At 43.6% G+C, this 12,497-nt stretch overlaps 1 protein-coding gene across 3 annotated transcripts in view; it reads left to right on the forward strand.

The window, feature by feature from the left end:
• ITPR3 (inositol 1,4,5-trisphosphate receptor type 3) overlaps window positions 1-12,497 on the forward strand; it is a 105,993-nt gene that overhangs the window by 55,225 nt on the left and 38,271 nt on the right. For all 3 annotated transcript variants that reach the window (XM_033152605.1, XM_033152606.1, XM_033152607.1), the window contains exons 12-20: window positions 658-757; window positions 1,655-1,815; window positions 2,648-2,789; window positions 4,156-4,317; window positions 4,488-4,660; window positions 6,074-6,193; window positions 9,895-10,077; window positions 10,880-11,131; window positions 12,118-12,262. In XM_033152605.1, the coding sequence (XP_033008496.1) occupies window positions 658-757; window positions 1,655-1,815; window positions 2,648-2,789; window positions 4,156-4,317; window positions 4,488-4,660; window positions 6,074-6,193; window positions 9,895-10,077; window positions 10,880-11,131; window positions 12,118-12,262 (1,438 nt within the window). The remainder of the gene's footprint in view (window positions 1-657; window positions 758-1,654; window positions 1,816-2,647; window positions 2,790-4,155; window positions 4,318-4,487; window positions 4,661-6,073; window positions 6,194-9,894; window positions 10,078-10,879; window positions 11,132-12,117; window positions 12,263-12,497) is intronic.

Here is a 12,497-nt window from a genome sequence, read left to right on the forward strand (position 1 = left end):
GAGCAGGAAGAGAATGCACACAACAGAGTAAATGCAAGTAGGAAATAGGATTCAGAAGTGATGAGACTGTGGCCCGTGGTCTGGCCACAGCCCAGGAAGCTGTTTTTAGCGGCCTGCCACTGATTTCCAAAATGGGGCATAGCACCATTGTTGTAAAGTTGTAGAGAAGCTCAGGAAAGTGGAAGGAGGGCACCTTCGTGTTTCCTCTCTAAAACCTAACAATGACCCTGTGCCAGAAGGAAAAAGCAATGCTTTTCAAAGGGGAGGAAGGACACATGGTTTTGGAAGGGCTTTCCTCCCCATTACAGAGTTAGGGTAAGAGGCTCTTCTCCTACCGCAGGGTGTGATGGGGAGCAAAACAGATGCAAGCGTTCAAAAGGGGGTCAGTCTGCAATGAATGCAGTTCAGAGAATCAATGGAATTTATGGCTTTAACTGCTTTGGTCTTATTGAAGTCAGCATTTATATACCACTATATCATTAAAAATATCAAAGCGGTTTGCAATAATATCTATAATAAAAACAGATACAAAGTTAAAAACAAAGAGCATCAACTAATAATCATGGAAAGATGTATTAAGTTAAAAGCCTGGCAGAATAGAAAAGTTCTCAGAAGGAGTGTAATATCTTCCTCATTCTTACCTTCTTGTGGTTTCAGGAACTCCTATGTCCGACTGCGTCACCTCTGCACCAACACTTGGATCCAAAGTACCAATGTACCCATTGATGTGGATGAAGAGCGACCCATTCGCCTTATGGTAAGTTTATTTCTGGGCTGGTGGCTGATTCTGCTATAAATAGAAAACTGGTCCTTGTTGAAGGGAGCGCCAATCTGGCATTCTCACCAGCCCTGTTAGTATCATGAAGGTGGCCCTGTGGCTCTGTCCCACCACAAAGGCTGCTACTGCTTCTGATTGCTAGAAGCCTTTGGTGACTGACAGCGTATGGGCAGTTCCACAGTTCTGTTTCTTGTAAGCTATCTTGGAAGCATCCAATATTGGTTGCAGCTAAGAGACAGAGCTACGAGCTAGACAGATCGGTTGGTCATATTACTGTGGCAGTATAATGTCATGCTTGATTTTATTTATTAAGACATTTCTTTCTTGCCTCTCTCTAAAAACATTTGGACATGCAAGGTAGCTCGCAGTACAGTGAATACGGTGAAATGTATATACATATAAAAATACAGTGGCACACTATGCAACACCAACTATAAGAATCAGAAGACTAAAAATGATTTAAAAACCAACCAACCCATGAGCAGAATCATCAGCTAACCCCTCCCCCCACTCACAAAGAAAGAGTCCAGAACTTAGGTCTCTCACCCAAATCTGACACTCACTTGACCTGGGCACTTTTTGATCTGGCACTGAAAAGAAAGGCTGGGGTGGATGGCATGTGCTTCTTGGACCATCATATTCTAGGACAGGCATGGCCAAACTCGGGCCTCCAGCTGTTTTGGGACTATAACTCCCATCATCCCTCACTAACATGACCAGTGGTCAGGGATGATGGGAACTGTAGTCCCAAAACAGCTGGAGGGCCAAATTTGGCCATGTCTGTTCTAGGAGGTGTAAATTGCCAAGAAGCATAAACATGTTTATTTGGGGGACAAAGCAAACTTTGGTATTGGGTGACCAGGTTCTCTTTTTCAGCTTGGCACATGCCCCACCAAGGAGGACAAAGAGGCATTTGCCATTGTCTCTGTGCCAGTGTCAGAAATCCGTGATCTAGACTTTGCCAATGATGCCAGCTACATGTTAGCCAATGTAGTGGAGAAGATGAATGAAGGATTCCTCAGCCAGAATGACCGGAGGTAAAAATACTCCAAATATTTTGATTCACTGTGCATGGGAAGGCAATGGTGGAGTGGGATCCACTGACAGATCCAATCAACATGTGTGGTTTTAGGTCCATCAACTTGAAGAACCAATAGCAGGTTGCATTTTGCAGCGAAACAAGTTTCATGTCCAGGAGATAGCCTGAGCATTTTATTTTGATTTGCATAATTGGTCTTGGACACACAATTTGATGTTTCTTGCTGCAGAATTTGAAAATGTTTGGATGTCAAATTTGGTGTAGCTTTGAATTGTAAGGAAGCAAGGCAAATTATTAAGTCCATAGTTCACATCTATGTTGATTTGGTTTCTTGTTAACTACGTATGTTGGGTGTGTATGTATGTTGTTAATTAAAGACCTGAGAGATGAGACCATCATGCCACTCCTATCTGCCATCCCGGGCCGCTCTTGTGAAGCCAAATTGTTTTCACTTCTAGCCGACCAGAACAGCTTGATAACAGAGAAGGTTGCCAGATTTATCGAGAGAGCAATGAGATTGAGAGCTGCTATCTGAACGACAACAGTGTAGCCATCCGGATTCCCAGCATAGGATTTTATTATTATCATTATTATTATCATTTTACTATTTATGTTAAGTTCCAAGGAGCTATTACCTTGAGTTTTAATAGGTTATAAGGTTTTATTTGTAACCATATTTGTTGTATTTTTGTTGGTGTTTGTCTTTTAGATGCTATGGCCAGTCGGCTACGCAAATAAAGTTTGAATTTGAATTTGTATGTTGTTAATGACCCTGGTTTGAGGGAGTGGGGATCATTTATTGATGATGCTCACTATAACTTATCTGGCAGGTTTGTGATCCAACTGCTGGAAGACCTGGTTTTCTTTGTCAGTGATGTGCCCAACAATGGGCAGAATGTTTTGGATATCGTTGTTACCAAGCCCAACCGGGAGAGGCAGAAGCTCATGAGGGAGCAGAATATTCTGAAACAGGTGATTGGGTCTAGAGAGAAAGACTTAAGATGGAGACAAGATCATTGCAGTATTAAGTGGAGAGTTTTTACTACTTCTCCAGCCACAATTCTCTTCTGAGGCTACAAGGGATTAAAGCACCTTACTTCTGAGTAAACATATACTTTGATGGAAACATGCTGCACATAATAGGTCTTTCTCCATCATTAGAGTATGTGGTTATCCTGGAATTTATTATTCTTCCAACAGGAAAGGCTTTGCTTTATAATGTTGCAACTTTGCTTTAGAAGCTTTGTCCCTGACAGTTGGAGGAGCAACTGCCCTCTTGTAGCTTCTGACTGCTTGTTCCATTGTGACAGGGCATGTGAGGAGCTCAGTCTCAATCTTCAACATTATTTTGTATTTTTTTGAGCAAAAGGCAGGAACCTTTTTCTCTGCACCTGGACCTATACAGTGGTACCTCTGGTTGCAAACGGGATCCATTCCGGAGCCCCGTTCGCAACCTGAAAGGTCCGCAACCTGAAGTGCCGTGTCTGCGCATGTGCGTAACGCAATTTGGCACTTCTGCGCATGCCTGTGATGTCATTTTGCGTGTCTGCGCATGTGCGAATTGCCGGACCTGGAAGTAACCTGTTCCGGTACTTCCGGGTTTGGCATGTTGGTATCCCGTGATGAATGCAACCTGAAGCAATCATTACCAGAGGTATGACTGTATTAGGTAGTCATAGTAAGGTGAAGGGAGCCTGCCATTACGAATTCCTCAGAATGAAAAGTTTATTCTACTTTGTCTGTTGCCTCAGTCTAAAGAGGGGAGGGGAGGAAAGCCAAACTGTGTTCTCATTGTGGTGCCTCTGCAAGCCAATTTCATCTGATGCTTGATGGAAAGCCATAGCAGGACTTGGCAAGAAGAGAGCCCCAAATAAATGCCTAAAATGGAGGCTGTTACAGTTATACCCCACTCTGAGGGCATCAGTTTTGAGGCCTCATTGGCCGTTGGTGCCAAGTCTGCTTCTAACAGAAAGGCCACTTTAGAACAGCGCCTTTCTGGAAGTGCCTCTGTAAACAGTGAGATGTTTTAACTTCTCTAATAACTGAAGGGAATGTAGCCCAGTGGATCAAAAAGGTCCTTAATAAAGACACAGAGGCCAAGGTGGAGCATGCCAGAGGCAGTTGCAAGATAGCCATTATCATGACATATCTTCCTCATCGTCTCCTAGTCCTGGTCCATTTCCATGGATGTTCAAGAGCATGGGGATGGAATGGGACCCAGTGGAACCCCATAGCACAGCTATCAGGGGCCTAACAGAAGTCCTCCAGGGCCACTCTCCAGAACTGGTCCTGCAGGTCCTTTTCAGTTTGACTGGTAACTTCCATTTCCATTGGGTAGATCTTTGGGATCCTGAAGGCTCCATTCAAGGACAAGGGTGGGGAAGGCCCACTTGTGCGACTGGAAGAGCTGTCTGACCAGAAGAATGCTCCCTACCAGTACATGTTCCGGCTCTGCTACAGGGTGTTGCGGCACTCCCAGGAAGACTATCGCAAGAACCAGGTAGGCCTTCTCCGACATGAGGACGTGAGTCTGTGGGAGATAGAACTTGGGGGTTCTATTTTTCTGAGACCTTTAGGCATAATGATGATCCATGTAGGAAACAAAGCATTCAGACAGTGAGGAATTAAGACTTGCCGTTCTAACTTGGGTGCATTGTCCTCGTCCTGCAGGAACATATTGCCAAGCAGTTTGGCATGATGCAGTCCCAGATTGGCTACGACATCTTGGCCGAGGACACCATCACTGCCCTCTTGCACAACAACCGCAAGCTGCTCGAGAAACACATCACCAAGACAGAGGTGGAGACATTTGTGAGCTTGGTGCGAAAGAACCGGGAACCCAGGTGTGTGTCGCCCCACTGGCAGGGAGGCAGCCAGAGCTGCCAACTTTAGAACCAGGCCTTTTAATCCGCAGCAGTTAGCAGGTGATAATATTTATCTCCATGGTAAAGAGCTTTAGCTGCTAAATCAAGCTGTTGCTAAAGACTGAAAAATGAGGCTGCTTTTCCTGGCTAGCTGGTGATCCTAGATACGGTTCAGGGTATTAATACTAAGGGAAACATATTTCCCAATCCTTTTACTTTTTCCTTCCATGTGGTGCCTTCTATGGCAGCTGTATGTTGTGGCAATGCCTCTTGCATGCTTGGATGGGGGCTGGAGAGTTGGGCGTGGGTATATGTGAGAACCTCTGAAGGTTGCCGTACAAAAGGGCCCCACACCTTTTGCTCCCCCTTTGCCTCTGCCCCCGCCATCACTGCCCTGCGGGCCCCTGCAAAGTTTTCCCCAAGAGAATGTGGCTGAAAAAGGTTCCCTTCTCCTGCTATATGTGAACTCTACCCTTTTGTCAGTGAGAAAAACCACAAGCCAGTCACTCTCCTAGGTTTGTTTGACTAAAGGGAACTGAAGTGCTGTGGATATAGTGGGGTTGGCAGCAGATTGCTGGAGGGTAGGTGTGTTAGTCATGTAGGTGGAGGAGTTGGAGGCACTGGCAGTAGATACGCAGGAAAACTGTTGAAAAGGATGGTCTGAATCAGACAAGGTGGGGAAAAAACTTACACAGTGAGTGTTGATAGCTGTGATAACAGATGCATCAGGTTGTCCTTAAATATAAAACGTTGCAGTAGGATTTACTTCTATGTACCCATTTCTATGATGTTAAGAATGACGTACTTAGGGGATATATACACAATTATATTGAAAAACCTGAACTCCTATCAGAATGAAACAGGTTCCATGAGAAAAATAAGCTAGAAGGAGAAAAGAAGGAATTCAAAATATTAGTATTGAAAATAATAGTATAATTAATAGTATATAAGAGAAATGATAGAAGATAGAAGATATTGCAGCTGAGAAGATTGGAAGCCCAGCACTGGGTGAGGTGGGGGGTGGTGGAAGGGTGGTGGAGGTTAAGGGTGGTAGAGGGGTGAGAAGGAATGTAAAATGTTATTTATAGGCATAACCAATTATTTTTTACACAATGTATGGGGGAATGTATGTGTGTGTGTATGTATATTTGTATGTGTCCATTAATATATTTTAATATTAAAAATTTTCAATAAAAATTTAAGAATTAAAGAATGACGTTCTTAAAAAAAAAAGCTTGATGTTTGATTGCTATGTGTCAATGCGGGATCAGGAAGATGATTGATTTCCTGCCCGTAATCCAGCCAAAAGCAGCTCAGATACACCTGGGCTGAAGGTAGTCCTTGTAGGTTGTTTGGAAGATGATATGATAAAACCTCTCCTATGTCTCCTAGGTTTTTAGACTATCTGTCAGATTTGTGTGTGTCGAACCATGTCGCCATTCCCGTCACTCAGGAACTGATCTGCAAGTGTGTGCTGGACCCCAAAAACACTGACATCCTGATCCAAACTGAGTGAGTATCTAGAGAGCCCTGTTCCTTCGAACGATGGAGTTGCCTTAGTCTTCCGGTTAGAAATTACCTTCTCTGGGATGGGTCACTTTCAGCCCATATCAGTTAAAAATGAGAAGAGCACCCCATAAAAATAAAAAACGAGTACCTTGGGTCAATGAGTAAAACAAGTTAATGAAGAAGGTATTGAGAAGAGTCCTAATCTTTGATCTTACTATATACTTGATTTAATATTTGTATGCTGCTTTTCCAACAACAAAGGGAGCTTCCAGGAAACCTGTTTATTGAGCATTTATGCTGATTCGTTTGCAGGGAGGTTAGATGATGTGGCACCAAAGGAAGTTTCATCCCACACTTTCTAGTGCGTTTCCCCATCACTTTCCTTATTTCAAAAAGTCTGATCCTTTGAGGAAGTGGCTTTGTTGCCCAATTAACTTTGACTGTGCAGCCTGAATTTGCCAGATGTAATTGAATCCTATCTGAAAATCGCAACAGTCTGAAAGTGCCCTGAGTTGAGCTCTGAGTGGCTGCCAACAGTAACAAATACACACAGCAATAACAGATAAAAAGAACACTTCATCAGTCTAATGATACAAAATCCAGCAATTCAGTAAAAAAGGACACAGTTCAAGATAAACCCGTAATAATTCAGAAACAGTTCATTTCAGCAAATTCCAGCTGTAGGTTATGGTGTTATGTCCAACTCAAGTCTGAGGGTTGCCTTCCAAAACATTTCTCTGGATCCAGTTACAGGTGGGTAGCCGTGTTGGTCTGCCATAGTCAAAACAAAATTGAAAATTCTTTCTAGTAGCACCTTAGAGACCAACTGAGTTTGTTCCTGGTATGAGCTTTTGTGTGCATGCACACTTCTTCAGATACACTGAAACAGAAGTCACCAGATCCTTAAATATAGTGGGGGAGTGGGGAGGGGTATTACTCAGAAGGGTGGTGGGAATGGGTGATAGGCTGATAAGTGTGGAAAACCTGTTGACGACTCTAAACGGCTGCAATTAGTCTTGCAGGGAAAGGCAAGGGGTGAGATGGCTAAAGATGGCTTTGTTATGTATAATGAGATAAGAATCCAATGTCTTTGTTCAAACCAGGTTTCTCCATGGTTTTAAGTTTGGTGATTAGTTGCAATTCAGCCACTTCTCTTTCCAGTCTATTTCTGAAATTTCTTTGTATTAAGACAGCTACTTTGAGATCTTTTATAGAATGTCCTGGGAGATTGAAGTGTTCTCCTACTGGTTTCTCTGTCTTGTGATTCCTGATATCAGATTTATGTCCATTTATCCTTTGGCGTAGGGTTTGGCCTGTTTGTCCAATATAGAGAGCTGAAGGGCACTGTTGGCATTTGATTGCATACACAATGTTGGAAGATGAGCAATTAAATAGTCCTGAGATGGTGTGTTTGATGTTGTTGGGACCAGTAATGGTGTTATCCGGGTTTATGTGGCAGCAAAGTTGGCATCTGGGTTTATTGCAGGCTCTGGTACCAGTGTCCATGTTGAGTCCTGTTTTTGTATTATTATGGGTGAGGAGCTGTTTGAGATTGGGTGGCTGTTTGTATGCGATGAAGGGTCTTCCTCCCAGAGCTTGAGAAAGAGAACTGTCATTGTCTAGGAGAGGTTGTAGATCTCTGATGATGCGTTGTACTGTTTTAACTTGGGAGCTGTATGTGATGACTAGTGGTGTTCTGTTATTTTCTTTTTTGGGTCTGTCTTGCAGCAAGTTCTCTCTGGGTATCAGTCTGGCTCTGTCGATCTGTTGTTTAACTTCATCAGGTGGATATTTTAGTTCTAAAAAGGTTTGCTGTAGATCTCTTAGGTGAGAGTCTCTGTCTGTAGAGTTGGAACAGATGCGGCTGTAACGTAGGGCCTGGCTATATACAATGGATTGTTTGGTATGTTTGGGATGGTAGCTAGAAGCATGTAGATATGTTTGTCGGTCAGTTGGTTTACGGTATAAGGTGGTGTCTATGTGTCCATCCTGTATTTTTATAGTAGTGTCCAAAAAGTGTATTTCTTGCATATAACTATGAACCAATAACTATGAACCAATAACTATAACTATGAACCAATCTGTGCCCTTCAGCTCTCTATATTGGACAAACAGGCCAAACCCTACGCCAAAGGATAAATGGACATAAATCTGATATCAGGAATCACAAGACAGAGAAACCAGTAGGAGAACACTTCAATCTCCCAGGACATTCTATAAAAGATCTCAAAGTAGCTGTCTTAATACAAAGAAATTTCAGAAATAGACTGGAAAGAGAAGTGGCTGAATTGCAACTAATCACCAAACTTAAAACCATGGAGAAACCTGGTTTGAACAAAGACATTGGATTCTTATCTCATTATACATAACAAAGCCATCTTTAGCCATCTCACCCCTTGCCTTTCCCTGCAAGACTAATTGCAGCCGTTTAGAGTCGTCAACAGGTTTTCCACACTTATCAGCCTATCACCCATTCCCACCACCCTTCTGAGTAATACCCCTCCCCACTCCCCCACTATATTTAAGGATCTGGTGACTTCTGTTTCAGTGTATCTGAAGAAGTGCGCATGCACACGAAAGCTCATACCAGGAACAAACTCAGTTGGTCTCTAAGGTGCTACTAGAAAGAATTTTCGATTTCTCTGGATGATCAACAAGGTTCAGTTTCTTCCAGATTTAGTTATTTCTCCAGCATGAATGAGGAGAATTACAGGCAAATGGTGCTGATTATGGAGAAGGCATTATATTATAGCCTCCCTGAAGAAGTCAGTGTATCCTGAAGATTAAATTACCACATCATAATGTGGCCATTATTGGAGCCTCTTTCTTTTAGTTGAAAAGCAAATTAGAAAAATAATGGACAGATTCATAGAAAGACAGGAAGAGGGAGAGACGGGATGGTAAGGCTATCATTGTCTGTCAGCTGCAATGCCAGCTGCTGGAAATGACAAGTGGTGAGAGGACTACTGCATTCAGATCCTCTTTGTGGGTTTCCCAAAGTCATTAAGTTTGCCACTGTGACAATAGGATGTGGGACTATATAGATCAGGGTCAGCAAACTAAGGCCTGCGGGCCAGATCCGGCCCAGTTGCCTTCAGGCCTGCGAAGGGTCCATGGATCAGCATGGCGATTCTATCCGTTCATTTTTTTTTCCTGCGCCACCATTTTCCCCCCTGCACCATTTCCCACCCCTCTCCCACACTGTGGTGCCTCTTCCCTCCCCCCCCTCCTGGCTTCTCCCTGCCCTGTGTAGAGGAGGAAGGAGGCTGGGCTGAGCTGACTGAGCGCCATTTCTTGTAGCGCCTCTCCGAGCCAGCCAGCCCTTTCGCGCCGCTCGTCCCTCTGCCGCCGCCAGCCTCTGTTGCTCGCAAGGGCAGGCGCAGGTAAGCTGTGTCCTTTTATTTTAAATTTAAATGCATCTGTGGGCACGCGTGTGCAGTCCAGCCTGCCAGAAGGTCTGAGGGACGGTGAACCGGCCCCCTGCCAAAAAAGTTTGCTGACCCCCGATATAAATCATTGGCCTGTAGCAGCAGACTCTTTGTATGTTCTTATGGGTGGAGAAGAGTCCCTTACCAGCTTTGAACTGGCCTAGGGGTTAAATGGCATTTGGCAGGTTCCTTTTTTTCCTCTTTGTTGCCGCTCTGCCTGTAAAGTGGGGGAAACAATCTTATGGGTTGGTTCAGTGCCCCATTCTGCTTTTCCAGGTTGAGACCTGTGAAGGAGATGTCCCAGACTCATGAGTACTTGAGTATCGAATTTTCTGAGGAGGAGGTGTGGCTGACTTGGAGTGACCGAAACAACGATAACCATGAAAAGAGCATCCGGCAACTCGCCCAGGAAGCACGAGCCGGCAACGCCCATGACGAGAACGTCCTGAGCTACTATAGGTAACAAGCGGTTCTCCATTGGTATTGGTTCCACCTGGTCCTTGACCCACTCTTTTCCTCTTTAGCAATTATAGCCCGTTACCCTAAGTCAGGCTCCCTCAAACTCATTCCTCCAGATGTTTTTGGCCTACAACTCCATGATCCGTAGCTAGCAGGACCAGTGGTCAGGGATGATGGGAATTGTAGTCTCAAAACATCTGGAGGGCCGAGGTTGAGGAAGCCTGCCCTTATTGGAATCCTAAAACAGTCTTCTTAGCATGTTTGTTTTTAAATAGAACTTTAGTCACTCTGTTGTGATGATGGTATTTGTAGGCATAATTTGATTTCCCCTCTGTTGGCTGCATCACATTGTAGTGTTAATCTTTTAGTGGGGTGGGGTAGGAGCAGTGCTTTTTTTTCCTGGGGGGACACAGGGGTACGCATGCCCCTAAACATTTTGTCAATCTTTGTACTTTTGTCCATTTACTGTATTTATTTTTCCTGATTTGAACTATAAAATGGATATTTTCTTGAGTCAAAATGAGAGTACCCCTAAACATTTCTTTTTAAGAAAAAAAGCACTGGGTAGGAGTCTTCCTGTTTATAATACTGCAGGATGATCCCTTTTAGTAAATGTTGCTGTTTTATTCTTTTGATGTTTGTCTCAAACTTCTGCATTTGTAAGTCTTTTTGCTAAACAAGAATAACTGAACTGACAGGGAACTGCTCCTTTGTTTAAACCTTCCACACATGCTGATACTTACGTGACTTTTCCTCTTTTCACTCTTTGTCTCCTCTTCATCCCTGCTTTTGCCCTTTACAGATACCAGCTGAAGTTGTTTGCCCGCATGTGCATGGATAGGCAATACTTGGCCATTAAGGAAATCTCCAAGCAACTGGGAGTGGAGCTCATCTTCCTCTGCATGGCGGATGAAATGTTGCCCTTTGACCTCCGGGCTTCCTTCTGTCATCTCATGCTGCATGTACATGTGGATAGGGATCCACAGGAGAAGGTGATGCCCGTGAAGTTTGCACGTCTGTGGACTGAGATTCCTACAGCCATCACCATCAAAGAGTAAGGAATATCTGGAGGACAAGGGGGATGCATGTATGAGAGGGGACCATAGCAACTAGGACAGTGTTCTTCAACATTAGATCCCTGGTGTTGTTGGACTGCAACTCCCACCATCCCTAACCACTGGCTAAGCTGGCAGGGGATGATGGGATTTGTAGTCCAGCAACATCTGGAAACCAAGATTGAATAACTAATCAAGGAGGTTCTAGGTCCACAGCCCACCCTCTTCACTGGTCACAGTAACAAACAAACAAACATACCCTGCCCATCTGGCGGTATGGACAATATGGATGGCCCAGGTAGAATAACCTTCTAGGAAGTGTGTGTGCATGCTCAAATGATGTCATAAATGCAGCCACCAAGCTGGATAGCTGTCAACTTTTCCCTTTTCTTGCGAGGAATCCTATTTGGAATAAGGGAATTTCCCTTTAAAAAAAGGGGGGAAATGCCAAGGTGATTGCAGGTAACTCACAACTTACGCTTATTTAACATATGCACCCTCAGCTTTACATGCTTTTCTGAATAATAATAATAATAATAATAATAATAATAATAATAATAATAATTTTTAAAATGATGCAAAAATGGTGCACACAGGGGAAAAATAAGAAATGGTTTGAAAATGGTGTGCATGGGAAAAAAGAGGGTGGGAGAGCAGGAAAAAATGGCCAGCAACCTTTGTGAGAATGTTTGGGTGTGGAAGAGGCAGTTGGAGAGGGTGATCGAAGGAGGCCAGAGAGACTTGAGGGGTTTGCAGCAGTTTTTAAAATGGGGTTTTAAATGGTTTTCTAGGTGTGTGTTTTTAAAAAAATGGTTTTCTAGGGGGTGATGGTTCTAGTTTTATGCAGGTTTGCTTATATGTGCAATGGCCAGGAACTCAACCTCCCCGTAAATTACCTGTAATTCAATGTATTAAGAAAGCCTAGAGTTTATCTGTGCTGGAGATTAGGTACCTCAATCAATCAATCAATCAATCTCCTTTCCAGCTATGATGCCAATGTGAATAGCTCAAGGGATGACAAAAAGAATAAGTTTGCCAGCACCATGGAGTTTGTGGAGGACTATCTCAACAATGTTGTCAGTGAGGCAGTGCCCTTTGCTAATGAGGAGAAGAACAAGCTCACTTTTGAGGTCAGTTTGCCTTTGCCATATTCTGGGAGTTTGGCCCTGGAATACGTTGCTGAATGTAAGCAGTTCTGGGTCTGATCAGTGCCTGGATGGGAACCCCATGTACATTGCCTTGGATTCTGTGATGGAAAAAAGATGGGATATAAATGTAAGAAAACAAATTAATAAAATAGTTGCACTTGGATGTCCTATCTTCTGTTTTTCCATAGGTTCTGTCTACACTGGGAATAAATCCAGG

The sequence above is a fragment of the Lacerta agilis genome, chromosome 6 (genome assembly GCF_009819535.1).
Source record: "Lacerta agilis isolate rLacAgi1 chromosome 6, rLacAgi1.pri, whole genome shotgun sequence".
Classification (NCBI taxonomy): Eukaryota; Metazoa; Chordata; class Lepidosauria; order Squamata; family Lacertidae; genus Lacerta; species Lacerta agilis.